This window comes from Apodemus sylvaticus, chromosome 4, assembly GCF_947179515.1.
Source record: "Apodemus sylvaticus chromosome 4, mApoSyl1.1, whole genome shotgun sequence".
In the NCBI taxonomy this organism is placed as follows: domain Eukaryota; kingdom Metazoa; phylum Chordata; class Mammalia; order Rodentia; family Muridae; genus Apodemus; species Apodemus sylvaticus.
Window position 1 is genome coordinate 133837425 of NC_067475.1, and position 27179 is coordinate 133864603.

Consider the following 27179-nt stretch of genomic DNA (forward strand, 5'->3'; position numbering starts at 1 on the left):
GTTCAGTCCATTATCATCATGGTGGGATCATGCTAGCATCCATCCAAGCAGACATGATGCAGGAGGGGCTGAGAGTTCTACATCTTCATCTGAAGGCTGCTAGCAGAATACTCACTTCCAGGCTGCTAGGACTAGGGTATTAAAGCCCACACCCACAGTGACACACCTACTCCAAGAGAGACAAACCTTCTAATAGTGACAGTCCCTAGGCCAAGCTTATACAAACCATCACAGGATCTAACATTTCTTTTCCAGAGAGCCTAACCCTATGCGTTGAATTGAGTTAAAATAAGGACCCATGCCTGGGTTTTCTCAAACAGTGGTCAAGTACCTATGAACACACTTTCTCTTCTTTCAAACATTAACATGATCAACGGTAGCAGTGACTTCTCAATAGTAAGCCAACCTTACATTTCTACAATAAAATTTACCTTTGTATATATCATTGTATGTTTTAGTTAATGTTGATATGGGATTTTTCCATCAATACCCACAAGGGCATTTGACCGTCAATGTTTGTGTGAAGTAAGTGTTCCTTTTATTGATTTTGGCGTTAATGTTATCTTACCTTCATAGAAAGAACTTTAAAATTTTCCATCTTTTGTGTTCTAGAAAAAAATTAATAGTGTTGCATGAACCATTGTTTATTGCATATGGAAATTCTTTTAGCCAGAGAAGGTGAGTTTTTTCATCAGTTGGGGTGGAGGTAAAGAGGGATTCAAAATGGAAGGAAGGACTGTTCTTTGATCATACAGTCTCGTTCCCCTGTATCTATGGCTTGTTTAGATCTTGTCTTGTTTCTATATTAGTAAACAGTATTTTCTTGTAGATCCATTTCCTTTCTGGTTTGTTCAAAGTTGTGCAAAAAATAGCTTCTTGCTAATTAAGTGTTTTCTCTATGTTCGATTTTCCTAGTTTTAAAATATTATGTCAAGACCAGTGTGGTGGTGCACACATTCAGTCCTAGCCCTTGGGAGGCAGAGGCAGACTCTCAAACTCTGTGAGGCTCTGTGAGGCTCTGAGGGTCAGCCTGGTCTACATAGTGAGTTCCAGGAAAGTCAGGGTTACATAGACACACCCTGTCTCAAAAAGAAAAAAAACGTCATGTGAGATTTTTCCTCTTTATTTATTGCTTACTTGGGGGCCATGTTCTCTGTTTTGTTGTTTTTTAAAATATATCTTACATTCATTTTGAGTACAAGATGGAAACAATTTCTCCTCACCCCCAGAAAAGAGTGTGTGGTTTATTTAAAAAAAAAAAAATCACAGGACTCTTTACACCTGAAACAGCGTAAAAGTAAACAACTAAATTAAAACCTGAGGAAATATTAACCACAAGTAACAGTGAATAAATATTAACTTCTATAAATAGAGTTATAAGAACTGTAGGGGGGAGAATGGGGTCCAGCCACACAAACAAAGCCAGTGGCAAGTGCTCCCAGTGACATTTTGAAACTATTTGATGACTTACTAATAAAAGTTTAAACTCATTCAATATAAGATACCCTTCCATGCATCATTGCCTTTCTGAAGGAATTCATTATTGGAGAATTCCAAAGATATGGGCTCCCTTGTGGGCCAGATAACTAGAAACTTCTCGAAAAAACACATGCAAGCCAGTTTGTATCCAGAGCTTCTAAAAGTTCAAAACTTAAAAAAAAAAATCTTAGATTTTTAAAAAAGATTTATTTACTTACTATAAAGTTTAAACTTTCTAATGTACACTGTATAATGTAAGTACACTGTAGCTGTCTTCAGACACACCAGAAGAGGGCATCAGATCTCTTTACTGATGGTTATGAGCCACCATGTGGTTGCTGGGATTTGAACTTAGGACGTTCGCAAGGGTAGTCAATGCTCTTAACTGCTGAGCCATCTCTCCAGCCCCTCGTCTTAGATTTTTAAAGACAGGTTTAGGCATAGCCCAGACTGGTCTCAAACTTGGTCTATGGGTTAGGATGAGCTTGAATTCCTGATCGTCCTGCCTCCACTTGTCTCCCCTTATTTCTAATTATTTTCTTAGGTATTTTCTTAGTTCCTGGATTTATGTGTCCTTTGGTATTAGTTTTTTGAACTCACTAATTTATTCCTCTTTACATTTGTTTTCCTTCTGCATTCACGTTTGCTTTTTCATATCTTATTTATTTTGGTTTTTGGGGGACAGCATCAACATTTCTCAGGTTGGCCTGGGATTTACTGTATAGTCAATCCTCTTAAACTTACCACAATCCTTCTTCAGCTTCTGGGATTGCAAATATGCGCTGCTGTGCCCCATTTCCTTTCTCACTTATAACCCTTCAATTGGTTGCTTCACTTACGGTGCTTTTTCTCCCCATAGGAGCCCTGCCCCAGGTGTATCAAACACCTACGGATAGTTTTTACTGTGCCTTTGTTTCCTGCCACGAAGTTTCGACTACCCCCTTTTTCCTAAAGTTAAGTGAAAATGCTTACATTTTAGGTGGTGGTTCCAAAGGCTCTGCATTTTCCTTTCAAGCTCTGCGCTAAAATAGACCTAGCCCCGCCCCTCCTGATAGAGCCCAGCCCCTCACAATTCACCCCCCCCCCCAGGCCCATGGCCCAATCAGCCAATCGGTGCCTTTGACACACCTAGCCCTATGATTGGCTCTTGCGGAGACGCCCACTTACTCTTCAGCACTACAGTGGCCGACTCGGGACCAGAGGCTTGCGCAGGGAGGGACGCCTTCTGGAGTAAGTCAAGCAGATTTAGGTGTCTAACAGAACAGTGCGGAGATGGCGGCGGCGCTGTTGGCTGCGTTGGACAGGAACCAGTTGCTGCGGGTCCCGATCCTGCTGCTGCAGCTGAGGTGACTTATGGGGGCTGCGGGTTCGTGCACCGGCTGCGGGTCTGTGCACGGCCGGGACGCGGGGCGCTGGGTCACGTGAGCAGCCCTTTAAGTGCCTGTGTATAGTTTAGGTGGGCGCTGTCCCAGTTCAGCCTTTTGGCTCTTCCTACAGACCCAGCGGCCTCGGCTGTTTTCTGCTCTGATCTGGGCACCCTGCGTGCTGCAAGCCGCAGGCTTGTGCCAGGACCCCTTTCCCAAAGTCGTCTTCAGCTCAGCTCCCCCATTTTGAGTGCAGTTCAGAGAAGGATTCCTAGAGATCTTTCCCATTGCTGGAAAGAATCAAGTTAATGAGAAGTGAGTTTTATCGAACGCTCTTGTTCACAAGTTTGAACAAAGCTAACCCTGGATCCTTCTGGAGATGAAGCTCCGCTCTTTGACGACAGTGAAAACTCCAACTCGTGTATGCAGATTGCTTCATCATAACCATCACCTACCGCATTCTGAAAGAAGTGCCTGCCCAAGGGCAAGAGCTGCCTGCAGAAGTTTGGCTTCCCAGCTTACCTGTTCTCTACACCTGTGACCTTGGCCGAGTTACCTAATATCTGTGCTTCACTTTCTTCTCCTAGGAGAAGGTGATGATGCTTGTGTCTAGCGGAGATGATATTAAGACGATACTAGTCCCCTCGTTTGTCCAAATCAACACGTGGATAAAACTTTAACCACATTATGGTACATTCAACAAACAGTGGCCGATACTCTGTATTTTCTGTGAATACTAAAATATAGGTCTTCACCCTATATTTTAAATAAGAAAGACGGTGAAAGTTGTATTAATGCTATTTTCCTTCCTGTGCATCTCATTAGGTTCCCTAGAATACCACACTCATTCTCCTTTCTCTCAAAGCTTAGTTATAGCTGTCATCCTGTTAATAGCTTTTAAAATTAAAACTCTTACCAGCATGAGAATTTTAATTTTTTTCACCAGCCATGACTCCTCTAATACCTCAGAGAAAAGAATTCTGAGTAGTAATATTCTAAGCATGAGAATAGAGGCTGTCTTTAGTGAATTATCTCTTGGCAGGCAATTTACTCATATTGTTTAAATGTTTTGAGATGTAGCAAAAAATAATTTTGAAAAAATGGAATAGAGAAATTGGAACATTGTCAAGATAGAGGGTTGCAGTTAAGGAGTGTATCTGTCTGCCTGAGTCAGTCTTCACCAGTTTAGGCTGTCAGTGGTTCCCAGTTGCATATAAGACAAAGCTGTCATTTCATAGACACGACTAGAAAGTCCTTAAACCGTAACTTAAGTGGAGAGGTCAAAGGGAAAACAATGCTCCGAGCTGGAAAATGGCTTTAAAAGATCAGGAAGAGTTAAGTCTTCCTCCTTGAAGAGCGAGAATGTGGGGTGGGCTGAAAGATGTGTGGGAGCACCAGTCTCTGGGGAAGCCATCTGCAGAGCTCTCCTGCCAAAGATGCATGTTTTCCCAGTAGGCTCCAGGATGACAGCATCTGATGAAGTGTTCCTCCCGGGATGCTAAGTGTATGGTGTTCCTCACGTGACCCTTGGGAGAGCGTAGTCCTGCTGGTCGCATAGTTACAAGCACAGGGTATATGCATATTGTTGTAGTCATCTACTATATGATGTATCCTATGATCGTGATGCTTTATGAAGGAGCTAGGCTCATCGGTGTCTATATAACCATGGTTTTGTGTGGGAAAATTATATACTTTAAAACCAGGTAGTATCTTCAAGATTGCCTCTTACGGAATGGGAGCTATAGGTTAGGCACTTGGCTAGTATATTTTTGGCTTTCTAAAACTCAAATTCATCTATTTGTAAAGCTTATATCTAGCTATATAAGTTTTCTTATTGGGGTTATCCATTAAACAGAGATTGAGAAACCCCAATGTCGAGTGATCTGACTGTGGGCAAGCGTATGTTGAAGAGTATCCAGAGGGGACTAGACCATAGCCAACGTTTCTAATTTCTATTATCCGTGCTCAGCTTCCTTCCTTTAGTTTCTCTGGCTTAATGTCAATACTGCCTTACCAGAAGGTCGCATTCAATTGTATTTTCAAACTGTAGTTTGATTTAATAAAATAGAACAGAAAGCATCCAAATGAAGTCTCATCTTCCATGACAATGCTAATTGTGTGTGCCAGGTAGTTTTTACTTTTACTTACAGTCCAACAAAAGGTTTATTTTTTTTTAAGCCAAGGTAGATGATTTTAAAGCACCTTAGCTTTTTAACCATCTCTCTGGCCAAATTCCAGCTTCAGATATTAAACAGGATAGGTGACTCATTCAAAGACATGAACACAAAGGGAAGCCGGCCAGGTCACTACCTCTCAGCTTCTAGACAGGTTTTCTTTCCACAGAGTCTTACTAAACCACTTTGCTGATGGGCTTAAGGTTGACCTTCCACCGTATCTGGACCTGTCTATAAGTTTTGTAAGAACAGCAGCTGGTCCCGTATATTGTGATGACTCAATTCTGTTTGGGTTTATCTTCTAGGGAATGGGCTTGGAAGCCGAGAACCATGACATATGGCACCACCCCAGGTACCGTCAGCCTTTGTTCAGCTTTGCGTTAGAGCACGAGGCAAGAAGAAGAAATGTTTAATCTTGAATGTGTGCACTCACAAACCTTCACACGTTCGTATTTTCACAATAACTTTCTTATTAATGCCGAGTCACCAGTTTTGCCTCCTATGTCAACATATCGGGGATGGCATCCCACAGCCACAGCAGGATGTCTCCATGACACGAGGCAGGCGAGAGAAACTGAGAGAACCGAGTGTCATCTCCTTCACACTGCAGTTCTTGATTTAAATGTCCTGCACTTCCCATGTGAAGATCATACAGTACAGTTTTTTTTAAGCTTTATGTATCTTTTACCCAGTAACTTAAGTTTGTATTAGCAGAGATATTATGAACGTTAGTGAATAGAAAAGAAATCCAGTATCTAATAATAAAATGGTAACTCTAGCCATTCATATTGCAGTTTTATTAAAACAACCCTTATGGGCTGACTAATAACATATTTTAATTTCTTATTTCCCAATAACATTTGGGTCTTATCCTCATGGTTTTTTAACAGGAGGAAGCATTACCAAGGTCCTCATTGCAAACAGAGGAGAGATTGCCTGCAGGGTGATACGAACAGCCAGAAAGATGGGTGTGCAGTCTGTGGCTGTCTACAGTGAGGCCGACAGGAATTCCATGCATGTAGATATGGTACGTTGTCAGAAGCTGGGAACAAAATCTTGTTAGTGGTTGTGTGTATTTGCTTTTGTGTCCAGTTCAGCTCCTTAAATTATATTTATTTTTATTTCATATACAGTGGTGTTTTGCCTGTGTGTATGGCTATGGAACTGGAGTTATAGACAACTGTGATCTACCATGTGGGTGCTGGGAATTGAACCCAGGTACTCTGGAAGAGCAGCCAGTGCTCTTGACCACTGGGTCATCTCTCCAGACATAATAATGATTAAGTTTAGTTGTAGACATTGCATTTTTTTTATTATTTTTATTTGCATATTTATTTGGTTTTGGTGTTGTTTTAGTGTTTGTTTGTCTGTTTGTTTGTTTGAGGCAGTGTTTTCTCTGTGTAGCTGGCTGTCCTAGAACTCACTCTGTAGATAACACTGTCCTTGAATTCACCGAGATCTGCCTCCCAAGGGCTGGGGTCAAAGGTGTGTGTCTCCACCTCCCGCTCAGTTTATGATAACAGTTGGTGCTGTCAAGTGTGAGCAAGGTTTACTTAGGTGGGTTCCAGCTACTCAGCTACCACTCCTCTTGGCAACCCTCGGGGTAACACCCATTGAACCTAACGCGTGTTCAGTCACATTTATAGGCAAGGTACTTGATCTCACGGGGACTGCTTCGTTCAGGTCCCTGATATTCAAGGACAAAACAATCAGGACACTTGTTAACAGTGGTCCACTGCTACCTCAGACAAGTCACTTAACATTTCTCTGAACTTTAGTTCATCAGGAAGATCACTGTTATAAACACCATCTCCTCTGAAGTTTGTGTTTCCAGTTATTACTGGGTCTTACCTGCCATTCAGAGCTCTAGCAGAGATGGGTTCAACTGTTGACTCTTCAGGCCCACAGCGAGACTGCACGTATCAGTCTGAGTTCCTGGAGCAGCTTCAGTTCGCCATTTTTTTTTTATCATAGTAAACTACTTCCTCTCATTAGAAGTAAGTTATCCTGCTGCCTTCCAGCCTCCGCACCTGAAAAATTTCAACCATAAATATGGAAATTCAGATGCCAAGACTTGACCCTCCTCTCTCCCCTTGAAGTCCTTCATTCTAGATCATCTGATCTCTCCCCTTTAAGGGAGATCCCCAAATTTCTGTTTTACAGCTCAGACCTCCTTTTGAACGTGGGTGTCCCTAAACACCCCACTACCTGTTTATCCGATACTAAACCAATATGTATTCACACTGAACTCTAGATACTTTATCTATAATCAACTTGATTTTCTTACACACTTCCCTCCGCAGTTGGCAACACCACCTTTGCTTATAAAGAGAATGTATCTTTAAATGTCTCCCTTCCTCTTCCTGCTTTATACACTTTATCCCTCCCTCCTTTAGAACACACTGAGAGCTACTTCTGCTGCCCAGACCCTCCTGCCCTCTCTTCCCTGCACCGAAGTCTGGACACTATCTTATCTTGACTAGGGTGTGGGCAGCCTCCTAGGCCTTCTAACTGCCTCCTCCTGGTCTGCTCTTGCGATCTGTTTCTTGCATTTTGGCCAGACAAGTTCTGAGCCAAAGTTGGTTCATATGGTGTAATTGCTTTAAACCTTTTATCTGACTCTTTGAGTCAGGTGTACGTTAAGAAACAGATAATACTTGGTGTTGGTAAAGCTGGGTAGAATTGGTGTGTTGATGGATATGTTAGTGAAACCCAAGTACTGATGAACCAGGAACTATTAAAATATACACATTCTTTTTTGTTTTTAAAGATTTATTTATTTTATTTGTTATATAGGAGTACACTGTAGCTGTCTTCAGATAGACCAGAAGAGGGCATCAGATCTCATTACAGATGGTTGTGAGCTACCATGTGGTTGCTAAGAATTGAACACAAGACCTCTGGAAGAGCAGTCAGTGCTCTTAACCGCTGAGCCATCTCTCCAGCCCAAATGTACACATTCTTAACCCTGCCCTGCAAACATTCTCTTAGGTCTGTGGCCCCTACTTAGGCTCACATATAAATGCATACAGGTATATAAAGAATTTTTTCAGTCTTACCAATGTCTGGTGCCATGCCACTGCAACTCAAATTAAGTGAAGAGGCTTGGGATTAAATGAGCCATGGTCCCTCCATTCTGTATAACTACATAGTGTTAACAAAAACCAATTCCAGAAGATTGGCAAATAGTATGTTTCTATTTATGTAAAACTAAGGTTGTGTGTGCTTATGTTTATATGAACAAATCAAAATATGGATATGGTAAAAATGTTTTAAGCTGATTATAGTAGAAAACATGTCTGGGGAAGACTGCAATGAAGACAGGGTGGTACCCAAGGCCAGTTTGTCATTGTATTATTGCTCATGTTTTTCAGAATAAGAATGGACCTGTGTTTTGTGAATTTAAAAGTTAAAATATAATTTTTGGTGTTTTTCTTTTGTATTTAAATCTCATTGGGAGCCGGGCAGTGGTGGCGCACGCCTTTAATCCCAGCACTTGGGAGGCAAAGGCAGGCGGATTTCTGAGTTCAAGGCCAGCCTGGTCTACAGACCGAGTTCCAGGACAGCCAGGGCTACACAGAGAAACCATGTCTCAAAAAAACCAAATCCAAAAAAAAAAAAAAACAAACTCACAAACAAACAAACAAAAAATCTCATTAGGAGTTGTATTGGTGGGGGGGAATTCCAAATGTTTTTACTTCCTGGATGCCTCATGAAATCTGTGTTCTCTAGTCCCCTGACCCCTCCCTCACTGTGACCCGCCACATAAGCCTTCCTTGGTTGCCTACACAGACCAGGTTCCTTCCTCCTCCAGACCCTCTTGTATGTTGTGCTCTCTGCATGCAGACTCTCCGATCCCTTTCCTAAGTCCACTTTTTCCATCCTAGGCCAAGTCCTTACAAACTCTGAGGAACTTGCTCTGACTGGCCTGCTAGCTCACCCTGGCCACCTGAAGATCAGAGCTATCCTCTGTCACTGTCACAGCCCCACCCCCTTTAGGGCCCTTTGTCACAGTAAATGCTACTGGCTGCCTTTCTCTCTGCAAAGAACACTTCCCAGATCAAAGCCTGGCACACAGTAGGCATTCTGCACATGTCTATAAATGGAAGAACGAGATGCCTTGATCATATGAAAAATTTAATTCATAGGATAAGGATAATTCACAAATTGTGAGAGAACTTTGTAATATTTTCTTGCTATGTATTTCTCTTCGTGTATTTTGTATCTGTTTTTCAAATAATAACATTTGGCATTAAACGTATTTAAGGTCATTATAAAGCTGTGATTGAATCCAGAATGCGGGTTTATTTGGGAAAATCGAGTTTTGACTCTCCTTATGTACAAGGATGTGACTCTCCTTAGCCAGCTACTTCTGATCATTCTTAAATTTTACATGCCATTGGCATTGCCTGGTGGGCCCAGGCATTCTGTTTTTAATAGCAAATAAGGCTGATGTGGTTCTATATGCAAGTGCAAATTAGCCATGCCGTCTTTTACAGGCAGACGAGGCATATGCCATTGGCCCTGCCCCCTCTCAGCAGAGCTACCTCGCAATGGAGAAAATCATTCAAGTGGCCAAGAGCTCTGCAGCGCAGGTAAGAAGTGCAGAAAAATTCACAATACAAAGCAAAGCAATCTTCTATAATTTATGCAAACATTTCTTAGTAGACATTTTCTCTTTTTAGCTAGTTTTTACATCTGGTTATTGAGTTATCTTTGTAAACTGTATTCATTCCTTCTCCTAGCACCCTTCTTACTGGGTCCTCTGCACTTGAAGTCATTTGGTAAGCCAGAAGATGGGGAATCAAAACTGTAAATTAGAATAAAGCGAGTAGAGCTCTTCTTAGAACCTCAGATGTTAGAGGTTAAGCCAGTTTTGAACAGAAACAATAAACAAATCCCTCTTCCTAGGGTACAGTCCTTTTCGTTCCTTAATAGAGATGTTGTTTTAAGTTAAAGTGTGGATTATTTTAGGGTGGATGGAGACGCCTCATCAGGTAAAGGCACTTGCTGCTGAGCCTGTCAATCTGAGTTCAGTTCCCGAGAACTGACTCCTTCAACTTGTCCTGTGACCTCCACGTGCTCGCCCCACATGCGCGCGCGCATACACACACACACACACACACACACACACACGCACGCACGCACTCACACCCGCACTCTGGCACACATACACTCACACAGATTAAAAATATAGTAACTGTTGAACAACTATTACTGTCTTTTAACCTAAAATGTCTTAAGATAAAAAAGGAAAAGTATTTTTTAATTATGTTTTTAAATTTAATTCATAATAATAGCCACTTCTTGGTTTAAGCATTTTAAAGTTCAGTTATTAAAAATTTTAGAAGTTGGGGCTGGAGAGTTAACTCAGTGGTTAAGAGCACTGACTGCTCTTCCAGAGCTCCTGAGTTCAATTCCCAGCAATCACATGGTATCTGTAATGGGATCCGATGCCCTCTTCTGGTGCGTGTCTGAAGACAGCTACAGTGTACTTACATACATAAAATAAATTGTCCCTCTTCTGGTGCGTGTCTGAAGACAGCTACAGTGTACTTACATACATAAAATAAATAAATTGTTTTAATTTTTTTAAGTTTTATATATAAAGGTAAAACAATGTAATGTATTTATAATGATAAGTTTTTAGAGATTACCATATAATTCATTAATTCTACTTTAAAATTTTATTATATGTGTGTATTTGTGTTCGTTTATGTGTATGCGTGTGTTTGTATGCATTTATCTATGTTTATATATGTGTGTGTATGTGTGTATATATGTATGCATATATGTGTGTTTATATACATGTGTATATGTATATATATGTGTGTTTATAGTGTGTGTGTGTATATGTGTGTGAGTGTGTGTGTGTATATGCATACGTGTGCTTTATATAGGGGCTAAGAGCTCCTGAGAATAACTTTGTGGAGTCAGTTTTCTCCTTCTACCTTTGATGTCTTCCAGGAATCAAACTCAAGTGGTCAGGCTTTCTGTAGGAATTGTACCCACTTTATATCTGACCACCCTGTTAACTGTACTTTTAGTACAGTTATTCTAGTCAAATAATTTATACCAGGGCCTCATACTTGTATACCAGGGTTCACCGCCACATTCTTTATAGAAGATAAAAATTAGAAACAGCTCACATGCCTGTGAACAGAATAGTCGATGAACAAATGTAGAATGTATATTTAATATTAGCCTTAAAAATAGATGAAATTCTGGTATATGTTGCCACATGGATGAACTTTGAAATCATGATTGTTAAATAAGCCAATCATAGACACACAAGTATACAATTCCATCAGTTGGCGGCATCGATACCTGTACATTCATAGAAATGGAAGGAGAAACAGTAGTTGCCTGGACGTAGGGATTAGGTCTAGGATGGTGACAATGTTTTGGAGACAGGCGCTGATGACAGGAGGAGGGTGACATTGATGGAAATCATGTGCTCACAAGTGCTGAGACCGGGGCCTGGTAGGTTTCATATGTACTACTACAATAAAAGTTCCCAGGCTGAGGATGTTACTCTGTGGTAGGCAACTTGCTTTAGTACGTGTGAGGCCCTGGGTTTGATGTGACAAAAAGAAAACAAGAATTTTCTGGTGTAAAACAGGCTTCAAAACTTCAACGTGAATGTTCTAGGCATCTCTTTGGGAGCAGGTTATGACAGAGACCTTGGTGTCTCGCCAGCCATGTCTGAGAGGTCTCAGGAAGGCAGCCTCACCAGCTGAGAGCTAGCAAGTGAGCTACTTGTGCTTTCTCTCCTGTAGGCCATCCATCCAGGATATGGCTTTCTTTCAGAAAACATGGAGTTTGCTGAGCTTTGTAAGCAAGAAGGAATTATTTTTATAGGTCCTCCTTCATCTGCAATTAGAGACATGGGTATAAAGAGGTAAGTGTCAAAAGACAAATTGCGGTCGTTTGTTACAATGCGGAATTTTAAAATCAAACTAAATGTATTATTATTTGCATGTGTTTGTGCAAGTCAAGTGCAAGCATGCAAGCATTGCACCTTTGCATGAGTAAACTCAAATAGTCAGGGCAAGCACTTTATTCTCCCAGCCGTATTATCAGCTCCATTGATAGGCATTTTAAATTGTACCTTTTGGTTGTTATTCTTCCGAAATATAAGAAAAATCCACTGAATTTTGGAATATAGAGAAGTTATTTTATTATAATTCCAAGATGTATTTTAGTTTTCTGGGGTTAAAAGACAGACGGTGGGATGAGCTACCATGTGAAATAAAAGCAAGTATGTAACAAGAAGTTTTGAATGTGTGCGTTAACATGGTTCCAGGCACAAGCCCTGTCTTTACCTACAGGACAGTTTCTTTAAAGAGTTATGGTGTGTAGATACTAAATTGGTTGTCGTGGTGTTTTTCCTCTAAAGCACATCCAAGTCCATTATGGCCGCTGCCGGAGTTCCTGTTGTGGAAGGTTACCACGGCCAGGACCAGTCTGATCAGTGCCTGAAGGAGCATGCTGGGAAAATCGGGTATCCTGTTATGATCAAAGCCGTCCGTGGTGGAGGAGGAAAAGTAAGGTTGTGGGTACCTGCCCTTGCCGTTGCTGGCTAGAGGTCTGTGTTCACGTTGTGGTCATGCAGTCCTTTCTTTTGTAGGGCATGAGGATCATTAGATCAGAAAAAGAATTCCAAGAGCAGCTAGAATCAGCCCGGAGGGAAGCTAAGAAGTCTTTCAATGATGATGCGATGTTGATCGAGAAGTTCGTGGACACACCCAGGTCGACTGCTGGTTTGGGTTTTTGGCTTTGTTGTCGTTTTTTGTTTTGTTTTGTTTTGTTTTCAGTGTATGTGCCAGGGCACTAGGCAACAGAGTGACTGTTACTGCCTGTGGTCACCCACAGTTGTAAAGTTGGGATCTGAGTGATGTCAGAGTTCACATTCTAGGCCATTGCACTGGGTTGCCTCTTTAGATGCCACCATAGGAGGGTTGTAAAGATTACTAGCTTTTCCTGTTTTTTGTTTTTTTTTAAATAAGATGATGATAAAATGGCCTATGTCCTAGATTTTTGTTTCTCATATATATATATGTGAATATAACCTTTTAAGTCAAGTAGAAAGAATAATTCATTTGTGAAACATGGATAGAGAGTTCCTTGTAAGCAATGAACTAGAAACACTGAGTTCTTTCCTTAAAAAAAAATCCAAGTGGGACCTCTCTGTTTAATCCTATCCTCTCTTTAAAGAGGGTCTGAGTTGGTTTTGCTTTTGATTTACACCTTATGAAAGGTAGAACTTGGGGCCAGAGAGACAGCTTAGCAGGGAAGAGGACTTGGTGTTCCCGCAGAGGACCCAGGTTTAACTCCCAGCAGCCACATGCCAGCTCATACCCATCTGTAACTCAGGTTACAGAGGATGCAGTGACCTCTTCCAGTTTCTGTAGGCCAGGTACCAGCACACATGTGGTGCATGATTATACACGCAGGCAAAACACCTATACACATAAATCAAAAATAAGTATATCTTTAAAAAAAACAGTAGAACTATATCTGAGAATGACACAATAAATGAAATTTAATTGCAGTTAATAGTTAAAAAATAAATCAATTCAAAACAGGTTGGCTATTAGGAGAGCACAGCATATGCTGCCTACTAGAGGGAGTAAGGCAGAAATGAAGACGATTCTAGATGTTTCCTTCTGCAATACCATTCAGAAGAAAATAGATGCTTCATCTACGTTAGTGCCATCCAGGTCAGCGTCCTCTTACGTAGCACTGTAGGGACACTTGCTATCCCAGTGTGTAAACTCAATACAGGGATAGTGATTATTGGAGACAGGGCCTCATCCTGTAGCACTGGCCACCAGGCTGACCTGGAACGCACTATGCAGAGACCTTGAGCTCAGGATAATCTTCCCACCTCTATGCTCAGTGCTGGCAGGCACTACCACATCCAATCTGATCAAGTTAGTGTTTCTGTTCTGAAACTTCTAGTCAAAATCCTTGAATATTTTAATATTATAATCACTACTGTGTTTTTATAACCTGCTGAATAATTACCCACTGGAATAGAGTTCTGGTGAACTCGTAGTAGTGCTTGCAAATCTGATCAGAATTATTGTTTATCTAAGAGACTGGGATAGGAAACTATCTTCAAAGTATACAACATTAGAAAATACCATGTTCCTTTTTCAGATTATATTCGACACACCATGCTACATGGCTTACAAGCACATTTTTAGTATTCCTTGACAATATCCATGCATTCCTGTACTATCCAGCAATGTGTGTATTTTTTCTAACCAGACTTTACATTGCTTGTGTTGGAGCTGCTGGCCAGAAGCATCTATGCACTGGGCCTTAGAACCTCTGCATTTGCACAAGGGAAGGACATGGAGAAAGAAGAGAATGAGAGCCATTGGAGGACCTTAGAAGCCATAGCCATTGGAGGACCTCAGAAGCCATAGCCATTGGAGGACCTCAGAAGCCATAGCCATTGGAGGACCTCAGAAGCCATAGCCATTGGAGGACCTCAGAAGCCATAGCCATTGGAGGACCTCAGAAGCCATAGCCATTGGAGGACCTCAGAAGCCATAGCCATTGGAGGACTTCAGAAGCCATAGCCATTGGAGGACCTCAGAAGCCATAGCCATTGGAGGACTTCAGAAGCCATAGCCATTGGATGACCTTAGAGACTGAGATCCATTGGATGATCTCAGAAACCACAGCAGACCCTGAGTCTGTACTGGACCTCTCTTACACATTAAGTTCCAAAGGAGAGGAATTTCCCACTTGTGAGTCTCAGATGGCAGCTCCTGTGTGTGGTTTGAATCCACGTGTTCCCTTCATACCTTGGAGTCACTATTACAGGGTTTCCTTCCACAGAGCAATAAAGACGTGAGAGAGGCAATTATCTTGACAGACATACCTCATCTCTGCTGTGTAGAGGTTGGATGCCAAAGAAAGAAGGGAGAAAATTTTTAAAAGACCCTGAACAACGTGAAAGACTGAGTGACATTTGGACTCATCAGAGAGTTGAAGGCTCAAAGAAGACCACTCTAGAATGTGGACATGCCTATGAACTCAAGTTGCAGTTGAGATCACCTTAGCTGAGATAGCTGCTGCTACCTAAGACTGCATAGGAATTCCCACAAATGTCTGGTGATTTAAGCATCAATCAACCTGAAAGAGAAGCTCCCTGGGGTAGACACACCCACTTTCACAGAAAAACCAAGTGACCTCATAATTTGGAGGAGTGGGAGGAAAAGCATTTTATTCTAGACCTAGAATATTCTGTTCTCTTTTATAAGCATATCCTCCTGGGAAACCATGCTCAGGTTCTGTACAGTGAGAGAGGTGCCATCCAATCTGCTATTTCAGCTTAGGGAAGACACTTCTGAAGCCTACAGCTGAAGCCCTGACACAGGATAACTGACTTAATATTGGGGTTACAGTAATTCTGTCACCAAGCTATGGTTGAAATGTGTGTCTGCGAAAATCAAGCAGCCACCATGGCATCAAGACATTGGCAGGAGCTAAGCCCTGTGGAGCTGCTTTGGGTTCAACCCTCGGAACTAAGAAAGCTTTTTAAAATAATCAAGGCCTTTTGTGGGTGTTAGGTCATGAGTCCTTTGCTTTCTGAGTGGACTCAGTGCCCTTGTAGAAGGGCTTCAGGGAAACCATCTGCTTGTCTTTCTGCCACATGAAGATACAGCAGTGAGATACCATATGTGAAGAATGGGCTCTCCCCATCTCACCATGCTCTCCTGTCATACTATTTACCTTCCTGAGCTATAAGAAACAAATTGCGTTGTTTATAAATTTCTCAGCCTAAGGTATTTCATAGTAGTTGGCAGAATGGACGGGGCTGTGTCCCAAGACCCCCCCTCTCCCCCCCACCTCCCCTCACCTCCCCGTAATGAAGTGTGCTGCCCCGAAGGCGCTGTAGCGCAGGTGCAGTGTAGTTGGAGAAGTACTTGGGAAACCCAACGTCAGTCAGGAGAAAACAGCAAATGTGAAATGACAGTATGAGAGGAAACTGAATCCGTGGCGTGTGCAATGCTGACCACCATCCCCATTGCTCCCAGCCTATCCCGAGAGCTCAGGTCTATCACCTGGTACAGCATGTTGTTTCTGAAAAAAACCAATACAAGGCCAGGAAATCACATTCTGAAGAAACAAAGTAAGTGTCCCAACCAAACAGTGAATTTAAGCACTACTAGATAGGAAGTTTAAAGTAACATATTAATTCATTACAGACTTTGACCCGACAAACAGAAAACATGGCAGAACAAATGGAAATGAGAAGCAGAGAGTCATGGGAAAAGGATAAAGAGAAACTGCTGGGAAGGAAAACACTGTGAAGAAGTGAACATGGTGGGTGGGTTTTCAGCAGCCTGGGATAGGACAGCAGAGGAAAGAGTTATGATCTGGTCGTGGGTCAATGGATACTCCCCAGAAGAAAATAATACTCCCAACAGAACCATCCTGAAGGTGTTCTGTGTTAGTTGAATAACAAGAGAAGGGAAAAAAGGAAGGAGAAGGAATTTGAAGTAGTTATAGTCAAGGACTTTCCAAAATTAGTGATGGTCAACGAGACCATAGGAGGACAGCTGGCCAGCTCTCTGGATGAGTCACTAACTACCTACCTATGCCTGCACATGGGAATCTTAACATGGAAGACAGAGGATCCATGGGAGTGGAAGGCTGCTAGTCCAGATCCGAATGCTCCTATTTGTGGGAAGGTTTAGTCTCCGGCTTGACATCCATTGGAGGAGGAGAAGCCTGGTCTGAGATGTCTTAGTTCAGGCGCATGTGCCCTTGGAGGAGTCAGTGGGGCTTCCCTTGGTTTCCTTTCTTAGCTGTGAGGTACACGTGGCTCTGTCATGGCCTTACACCTAGATGAGGTTGGTGGCCCTGGTCAGCAGGGCCAGCTGGTTGTGGATTAAACCCCAGCAACCATAAGTCACAAACAGTGACAGTGGTATCTCTTTTTATGGTTTATTTATTTATTTTTAATTTTTGAGATTATGATTTTGCCATTCCCTTTCTTCCCTCAAAACACTCCTACACACTCTGCCTCGTCTTTCAAATTCATGGCCTCTTTTATTCATATACGTATACCTAAAAATAACCTTCTCAGTCTGTATAATGTTACTTGTATGTATCTTCTCAGATCTGACCATCTGGCATTGGATAGCCAATTCATGGGTCCATCCCTGGGGAAGAGTATTTCTTCATTTCTCAGTACTCACTCTGTGTGTGTGTGCAGCCAGATGTTTCTATTACTGTTAGGGATTACGCTGGCTTAGTAAAGTGGTGCTTGTAGCTTCTCCAGGACCTGTGAGTTCAGTAGCCCTGGGCAGTGAGCTAGGACCAAGTAGTGTGTGAGCCTCATTTATCTAGGCATTATGTATGTCCGCTCTCAGTATGACTTATCAGAATTTTACTAGCTTTTTTTAAAGTCAATATTAAAGTGCCTTTTTTAGTTTTTTCATGATTTAATGTTAGCACACTCTTAAAATACTAATGATCTATGTTTATTGTTAATTATTTGATGTATGCCTTAGCTCCTTTATAGATGAAACACTTGATTTCAGTTATCCATTGTTTTTTAAAATCTAACTGTAAAAGGTTGTTTTGGTTTTGGTTTTTTAAGTCAGTTATCATTGGCCTTCTTATGAGCTATAGTTTGTAATTAATTTTTGTAACAAATTAATCAGTCTTTGATATTTTTGTGATTATGCTCTATTTTGGGTCTCCTGTATTTTCACTCTTCTTGCCTACCAGTCATTTCAGATACAAAAATTTGTTTTCTGTAGTATTTATCATATAAGCAGGAATCTTTTAATTCAGTTTTTACAAGATTGTATCCATGTTCCTAGATTGTAACCTCAATGTAGAGTACAAATAACATGTTTCTCAAAGAAAATGGAGGGATCTTGGTCATTTTGGTCAACCATGTGGGTTGATAAATGTGAAATCTCTCAACCCTTAGTGAAGCATATTAACACATGTTTCTTTTTGAAATAGGCATGTAGAAGTCCAGGTATTTGGTGATCACCATGGCAACGCAGTATACTTGTTTGAAAGAGACTGTAGTGTGCAGAGGCGGCATCAGAAGATCATTGAGGAGGCCCCAGCGGTAAGGAAGCTAAAAGGACATTCTGTATGCCTTGTTCAATCTCATTTTCATGACTGATCTGTAAAGTCTCCCATCCCTAGCATCCAAATAGTAACGTAATGATAAAACTTTGGTGCGGATTTGAGGATCTGGGGGTGGGTAGTAGAGTATTGTTCTGGGGCCAGACACAGGTGAGACAAAGTCCAGGACGGTCTGTCTTGGTGCAAGTATCTGACTAAGAAAGAGTTAACAACTGGGCAGTGAAGTTAAAGCACACAGTTTAAGCTGTAGTTCACTAGAATTAATTACATAATTGAAATGGAATTGTCCAGTTATTGGACATCTTCATAGAGAAGGCTTTTGTTTTAACCACTGCTTCAGTGTGTTCCTAAACTATTTTAGTCAACTTCGTCCCAAGAGTTATACTGTGGAGGAACTGTAACCACTTAGCGTGTTTCCATCCCTCTGTTGGTTCAGGTTGCTAGGAGGGTCAAAGCCAGGGCTACCTATTTTTGGGTTTATGTTCCTTTGGGCCTTACAATGGCCGTTAATAAGATAAATGTTATCTGTATTTCTGAAACATCAGGGGTCTGAAGTTCCTAGTTAACCAGTTTGTTCTTATACTATTCAAAATAGAATAGTTTGTTTCAGAATATATTAGATATTTGAAATAGATGTCAAAAACTTCAGTAAAGCTTAAATTTTAAGCAGTGATTATTTAAACACCCATGTGTACAACATTGCTTTAAATAGTGCCTGCAGAAGCAAGATGCATCAGATTCCCTTGAGTTCCCTTACAGGTGTGAGCTGCCTGATATGGGTGCTGGGAATCCAATTCTAACCCTCTGCAATGCTGACCCATCTCTCCAGCTCAACACTTGTTATCTTTTATACAGTTATGGAAGTTGTCATAAAAATACAAGGTATAAAGATATGTAATTATACTGAGTAATATCTGTAGTTCATTGACATTACTAGCAGAAATATTCAACTTTGGTATATTGACTGACAAATTGGTGTATTATCTTTTTCATACAGCTACTATACACTATTATCTAATGTACATTTTAATTATTTTTTGCATTCTGGTGGAGATGTATTGTGAGACTCAGTACCAATGGAAATTATCTGGACTATCTTCTTGTAGCCTGGTATTAATCCTGAAGTAAGAAGAAGCCTGGGAGAGGCCGCAGTCAGAGCCGCGAGGGCTGTCAACTACGTGGGAGCAGGTACCTTAAAACGTCTTTGTTGTATTTCAGATTAGAGGGACATAAACCAGGCTCCCTAGATGTTTTAACCATATCTACAGTAAGAAACATACTTTTAAGAATCAAGCATTTTCCTAATCAGTACTTAGCCTAACCAGATATGTGAAAGTTTGATACTTCCTATTCTATTTTAAGATAAGATGAATACATTGTTTTTCTTTTGAGCTAGGAGTTGAAGCTGGGGCCTCACAGAGACTGGTCGAGAGTTTAATCACGGAGGTACACCCAAAAGTCTCTAAGAGCAGTTTTTAGATCACAGCAAAACCGAACAGAAATCCAAAGTTGTATTTATACCTAGCCTGCCTCACCCCAGCCTCTAGCTGTGTTAGCATCCCTGGGTCAGAGTCATACCTTGTGTGAACTTGCATGGTTCACACCCTACCCCAGTCCATGTTATCCACTCTAGTGCCTAGTGCAGTACAGCCTATGAGTTTTGAGAAGTGGGTAACAAAAGGTGCCTCTTCCTGCATTCATCGTATCGCACAGAAGAGTCTCACTGACAGATATCCTCTCTGCACTCCCTGTGCACTCCTTCCCTGGCGTCAAACACTGGCAGCCATAGCGCTTTACACTGCCTTCATGTACTGTTGCAAGAATTTACACAGTCAGAGTCCTACAACGTGAAGCCTTTGCAGACTGGCCCCTTCTCCTAAGCGCTGTATATTTAACTTTCCTCCATGTCATCTCATAGTTTGATATTTATTTCCTACTGTTCAAAATAATATGCCATGTCTGTATCAGTTATCCATTGATAAGCCTGGTTGCTCTCCAACTTTTAGCAATTGCAGCTAAAGTTACTAGAAACATTCATACAGAGAATTCTGTGTGGATATAAATTTTTATTTCAGTTGTATAAACACAAAGGATTGTAATTGTTAGATCATAGTACAAATATATTTATTTTGAAAGAAGCTGCTGTTTCTAAAATGTACTACTTATACATTCCCATTAATAATTTGCAGTTCCTCCTCCAAACCTCCTGCAGTTTTTGGCATTGTCTTGTCAGTTTTTGTCAATATGACACAAACTACTTACAAAGGGGGAACCTCAGTTGAGGAATTGACTCCATCTGATTGGCGAGAGGGCATGTCTATGGGGCATTTTATTGATTAATGATTGATGGGGAGGGCCCAGTCCACTGTGGGTGGTGCCATCCCAGAGAAAGCAAGCAAGCCATGGGAGAGAGAGCCTGTAGGTAGGGCTGTTTTATTTCCTGCCTCTGGGTTCCTGCCTTGAGATCCTGCCCTCGCTTCCCTCAGTGAGGGACTGGAAGGTATAAGATGAATTAAACACTTTCCCCAAATTGCTTTTGAGCAAACTAGGACATCGGTGCTTTGAACTTTTGACCATTTGTTATACCACTCTTTCATTCATTCATTCATTCATTCATTCATTCATCTTGCATGCTGGGCACAGACTGCAGAGTCTTAAACATTCTAGTCAGGTGCTATACCAGTGAAGTACGTCTCAGCCCTCATTGTTTTCATATTTACTTCCCTCATGAGTTATGTACGAAGTTGTATATCTTTGTTTGCCATCTCTATGACTCCTTTGATAAAGTGTCAGTCTCTCATCTACGTTTTAGTTTTTTTGTTTTTTGTTTTTTGTTTTTACTGTTTTTTGATTTTTTTAATGTTTCTTTTATAAATACTCAATAGTCAGGTTACCCTCTCGATTTCTGCATATCTTGTGGGGAGTGGATATTTCCAATTTTGATTGAGTCTTACCTGTCAGATCTTCCATGGGTTGTGCGTTTGTGGTGTGCAAATGTCATTGCTAGACCCAAGCTTACCTAGATATTGTTGTGTGTTATTTTCTAGGACTGTAGTATTGAAGTACATGTTTAAACATATTATCTGTTTTGGGTTTATATGCTTGTGAAGAATATAAAATCTGTATCAAGATTCCTTGTTTTTCTTCTGAATGTTTCTGTTCCAGCACCATCATCCCAGCAGTTATTTTATGAATATCAGTAAGCTGATTCTAAAATTTATATTAAGACACAAAGGGCCTTAAATAGCCAACACGACAATATAGAAAGGCATTGTGCACCGTCTTGCTTGTGCCACTTTCCCATAGGTTGTATATTTCCGTGACTCTGTGTCTAGACTTGCTTTTCTAGTCCACTGGGTCATCTCTCTGCTCATTTAGCAGCACCATACACTCTTGGTCTGTTTAACTGTCGCCCTTGAAGTAGGTCTTCAAGTTGAGTATAGCCATTCTTCCAACTTCTCCCACATTGTTAACAGTTGATTCCGTTGTTTTACATTCTTTAAAGATTCATCTTTATGTGTGCAAGTAGTTTGCCTGGATGTATATGTGCTCACTATGTTTGTGCCTAGTGTTGAGGGGCCAGAAGAGCATGTTGGTCCCCAGGAACCGGGGTTACAGATGGCTGCGATCTGCCATGTGGATGTGGAGATCCAACTGGGATCCTGCGCAAGACCAGCCAGTGCTGTTCACCACTGGGCCAGCTCTCTTGTCCCCTGATTTTTTTTTTGTGTGTGTGTGTGTGTGTGTGTGTGTGTGTAGAGAGAGAGACAGAGACAGAGAAAGTTCCGATTGTCAGTTTCTTGTGCCTTTTGAGGAATTGGTATTGGTCTGTTTCATCGAGATGGCTGAGTTCATGAATATATAGTTATTGGTCATATTCCTTCAGGTCTGGCTATGCAGGTCAGTGGGAAAGCACATGTCTCCCACATGGAAGGCTTTGGGAAGGCACCAAACAGAGGAAGGACAACGTTCCCCTTTACCTGTCCCTGAGATGCGCTGATGTTCTCACCTCATCCCGACACTGTCATCCCTGTCCTCTCCTCCCTCAGCCTGGCTAAATGCTGTTGATTTTGTCCGTCTTCTCAGGGAACTGCTTTTGATTTTTATTTTAACTTTTATTTTTTTCTGTTGGAAACTGGGTTTCAGTAGCCATAACACCCACTCAACAGGACTAAGGAAGGTCCCAGGCTCTTGTTCCAACATGAAAGAAGAAAACAGCAGTGATAGCAACGACATAGCAACAACCAGACACAGAAATGCTGCAACAAGTGAGAGCTTTTACTAGCACAATACACACAACAGAGGAGAGGGACACAAGGATAGTGTGAAATGAACTACAAGGGTGTTAGTTGATAGGCATGAGAATAATAAAACAGATTATTTGGGTTGTTGGTGTCTGCTTTCTTGAGTTCTTTATATATTTTGGATAGAAGCCCTCTGTCAGGTGTAGGATTGGTGAAGAACCTTTCACAATCTGTAGGCTGTTTTGTCCTATTGACAGTGTCCTTTTCCTTACAGAAGCTTTTTCAGTTTCATAAGGTCCCATTTATTAGTTGTTGATCTTAGTGCCTGAGCCACTGACGTTCTGTTCAGGAAGTTGTCTCATTGTACCAATGTCTTCAAGGCTATGCCCCACTTTCTCTCCTGTTAGATTTAGTGTGTCCAGTCTTATGTTGAGGTCTGCCTTGTCTGGCCTGAGTGAGAGATGGGCTTAGTCCTGATGAGACTTCATGTGCCAGGGCAGGTTGGTTGGGGGGCTCTGAGGAAAAGGGGGGGGAGAAAGGAAGTGAGAGGGTGGGACTGAAAAGAAAGGAGGGAGGGGCTGCAATTGGGATATAAAGTGAATAAATGAATTAATTAATAAAAAAGATAGAGACCAATAAAGAAATTTTAGTGGTTAAAAAATTAATAAAACAAAAATATTTTTAAAAGAATGAAAAATGTAGGAAAACCTTTGTTTTTGTTTTTTGAGACAGTGTCTCACCATGTAGCCCAGGCTGACCCAGAACTTAGCATGTAAACCAGGCTAACTTCCAACTCAGAGAGATTTATCTGCTTTGCCTCCAAGGTGCTGGAATTAAAGGTGTACAAGGCTAGAAAATAAAACTGTAGAAGTGCTAAGTGAAAACAGAGGAAAAAAAGAAACCAAATTAAATATAAAAACTGGGGGCACCAAATGTGTGTCATTCTTAGCATCCCAGACAGAAGTATGGAGAAGGACAGACAGGCGATTATAAAAGGGAAGTAAGGAGAAAGATTAATCCAATTAAAGATTTTAGAGGGAAAAATTGCATGTTAAAAAGAGAAACGAGTAAACAGAATCTAGACCTGCTCGGGCTCCAGCCTGCCTGTGGCCCCGGGGTTGCTGACGGCATCAAAAGCACCAGAATTTTATCACCCAGGACACTGTGTTCTTCTCTGAAGTGGTGGTTTGGGCATTCCCAGGAGCAGCAGTGCAGGAGTGGAAACCTCATGATCTGGAGTTCCTACTGGGGTCACAGTTATGAGAGTAACTGATGAGAACATCCAGACTGCAGTATAGCTAATCTCCAGAGCCTGGATTTCACCAGCGATAGACTTGGGGTCCTTAATAACCATACAAGATTAAATCCCAGCAAGTGAGTACTTTAAATGTGTATTTATATATCACACATAGCACATATTTGCTTATATCTAATATAATTTGTATATTATAATAACCTTTGGCAGTATGGTGGTTTGAATGATAATGTCCCCCACAGGCTCAGTGTTTGCTTACTAAGTCCCCAGTTGGTGGGGCTGTTTGGGTAGGTTTAGGAAGTGTGGCCTTGCTGGAGGACGTGTGTCACAGAGGGCAGGCTTTGTGGTCTCAAAACTTCAGGCCTTGCCAAGTGCTCTCTCTGTTCTGCACTGTGGTTCCAGGTGTGAGACCTCAGCTGCTCTAGCCACCATATTTGCCACCTGATACCCTCGAGCGCTGTAAGGCCAGATAAGGTCTTCTGTGAGTTGCTTTGGTCATGGTCCTTTATCACAGCAAAAGAAAAGTAATTCATACTGATGAATTGGGAGCAGAGCATGTTCTGATGGTATTGGGTCAGTCACCCACACTTGCTAGAGAGTCGGGACTGTGCTCGATTACGGCTAGAGTTCATACTCTGGTATTCCAAAATGTAGCTCCCAAATTGTTTTCTTTTTTTAAAATTGGATATTTTCTTTATTTATACTTCAAATGTTATCCCCTTTTGTGGTCCCCTCCGTGCCCCCCCCAGAACACTTCTATCCCATTCTCCTTCCTCCTGCTTCTATAAGGGTGTTCCCCTACCCACCCACCTACCTTTGCTTTACCCTACACTGGGGCATCAAGCCTCCCCACCTTTGCATTACCCTACACTGGGGCATCAAGCCATCACAGGACCAAGAGCCTCCCCTCCCACTGATGTCCGACAAGGCTATCCTCTGCTACATATGCAGCTGTAGCCATGGGTCCCTCCTTTGGTTGGTGATTTAGTCCCTGGGAGTTCTGTGGGGGTCTGGTTGTTCTTCCTGTGGGGTTACAAACCCCTTAGCTCCTTCAGTCCTTTCTCTAACTCCTCCATTGGGGACCCTATACTCAGTCCAATGGTTGGCTGCAAGCATCTACCTCTGTATTTGTCAGGCTCTGACAGAGACAGCTGTATCAGGCTCCTGTCAGCAAGCACTTCGTGGCATCCAGAATAGTATCTGCGATTGGTGACTGTATATGGGATGGATCCCCAGGGAGGGCAGTCTCTGGATGGACTTTCCTTCAGTCTTTACTCCATACTTTGTCTCCATATCTCCTCCTGTGAGTATTTTGTTCCCCCCTTCTAAGGAAGATGGAAGCTCCACACTTTGGTCTTCCTTCTTCTTGAGCTTCATGTGGTCTGTGAATTGTATCTTGGGTATTCCGAGTAGTACATTTACACAATGGAGTACTACTCAGCTATTAAAGACAATGACTTCATGAAATGAATGGATTGAATTAGAAAATATCCTGAGTGAGGTAACCTAGCCACCAAAAGAACACACATGGTATTCATTCACTGATAAGTGGCACATTATTACGCATCCATGATAGCGTTCCTTGCTCTGGAATGTGATCTGTCTCAAATAGCTACTCCTGCTTTCTTTGGTGTTTATATGAAGTTCCTTTCTTCCATACTTTCTATTTAAGTCAGATAAGTTTTTAAATTAAAGATGAGTTTCTTGTAGACAGTATACAGTTGGGTCTTTTTTATTCTCTTTCTTGGTTTCTGACTTTCACTGGTATGGCACTGTTGGAATTGGCACTGATTGCTGCTACAGTCCAGACAGTGTCTGCCATGCTCGGAGCTGTTTGTCAGCCTTTGTTCTCCACTCTTGTTCTTGTCCTTTACTCATTCTCTTCCTTCCAAGTTTTTCGCTGCTCATTTCTGTTACTTTCATGGTTTTCATTGAGCAGTTATAGGATTTTCCCCCTTTCCCCTAACATTATTAGTTAATAGCCTAAGACTCACAATATGCATTCAAATGAATCCTAGTCCACTTTAGGAGGGCAGGCTTGGTCCAGTTGGAGTCACTTGTCATTCCAGCCTGGCCATCTGAGCTCAGCCCCAGAATCCACAGTGGAACAAGAGAAATGACCCCCAAAAGTCATACTTCAAGCTCCACGTGTGTGCCATGTCATGTATGCATCTCCATTCACAGGCACACCCAATAAATAGATAAAACTTTGAAGCTTTTACAAAGTCTTACCATATCACAGCATAAGCACAGGTACTTTATAATAGCAGACATCCCTAACATCTCCGTCCTGTCCCTTCTGTTATTGTTGCCATGCAATATTATGTCATAAGCACATATACGGGGACATACCTAGTCATAACCAATAATCAATTCTGTTATTTTAAACTGTTTGTTAAATCAACTAGCAATCAATCAAAGCAAGTGAACTAAGAGTTCGCTCTACTCTCTTCTGTGTATTTTATGTCATCCCTTTATTTAGACACATCTCCTACAAGGCTGGTATAACGGTTGTGGTCACTTGACAAAATCAGCTCACCTACACCTAAAATAATTAAAGTACTGTGAAAAATTAAGCCTAATAAACACTAAAGGAGATTTGCCTACACCCTGGTCTGGGGTCCATCCCAAGCATGAGAAGTGTTTCAGCTCTTAATAGACCACCAATACTGATAGACTCGGTGTCAGCATATGGCTTGGGTACTGAACAGCCGGAAAGCCTTTCAGTGCTCCCAGCAAAAGGACTTCTCTTACTGGAAATGGGGAGCAAGACTTAGTGCACCTGAGATAAAAGATTCCCGGGGAGCTACAGCCCCACACCTCACAAGGACTTTAAAGGAGAACTTGTGGTGCCCACAGTGATTAGGGGAAGAAAGTTACATCTTTATCCAGAGTTCAGATGAGGTGGGGCATCATGGATGAGGCTTCTGGGCTAGATATGCTGGCACAGTACCTCACAGTTCAAGCATGTTCTCATTTACTACAATGGATACCACTGGAGTATAATTGGGGTTTAGCATTTGCTCAGGACTGCAGAGACATTTTCCATTGCTACATTTCATACAGTTCTCTATTCTAAACTGAGCCTCATTTGCTGCTGAAAAATATGGTGTTTGCCTCACGAATTGCAAATTATTTTCCATAAACGAAGTCCACAGCAGTTAAGTCAACGTGCTGCATCACAGAGAGTAGTTTATAAACAAAAATGCAAATTACATACCATAATGAAATCTGCGGTAGGTTAATTCGATGTATTGAATCATAGAAGGTATTTCTTTCCATGCTTGCTTGTGCTTACCTTATCTCTCTATTCTTTTTTCTATATTCTTTGTTTACATACCAAATGCTTTCCCCTTTCCCAGTTCCCCCCTCCCCATATGTCCCATAAGCCCTCTTCTCTCTGCCCATTCCCCAATCACCCCCTCCCATTTCTCTGTGCTGGTACTCCCCTACGATGTTGGATCAAGCCTTTCCAGGACCAGGGCCCTCTCCTTCCTAGAAGGTATTTCATAAACACACTTCTAAAATG

The 27179-nt window shown here is 41.6% G+C and overlaps 1 protein-coding gene across 1 annotated transcript in view; it reads left to right on the top strand.

Moving 5' to 3' along the window:
- Positions 1–2661: 2661 nt before the first annotated feature.
- Mccc1 (methylcrotonyl-CoA carboxylase subunit 1) overlaps positions 2662–27179 on the top strand; it is a 45959-nt gene continuing 21441 nt past the window's right edge. Inside the window, exons 1-9 of the mRNA XM_052180628.1 lie at positions 2662–2825; positions 5323–5369; positions 5908–6044; positions 9517–9612; positions 11797–11918; positions 12417–12564; positions 12648–12769; positions 18020–18131; positions 19258–19339. Coding sequence (XP_052036588.1) covers positions 2752–2825; positions 5323–5369; positions 5908–6044; positions 9517–9612; positions 11797–11918; positions 12417–12564; positions 12648–12769; positions 18020–18131; positions 19258–19339 — 940 coding nt within the window. The 5' untranslated portion in view covers positions 2662–2751. The remainder of the gene's footprint in view (positions 2826–5322; positions 5370–5907; positions 6045–9516; positions 9613–11796; positions 11919–12416; positions 12565–12647; positions 12770–18019; positions 18132–19257; positions 19340–27179) is intronic.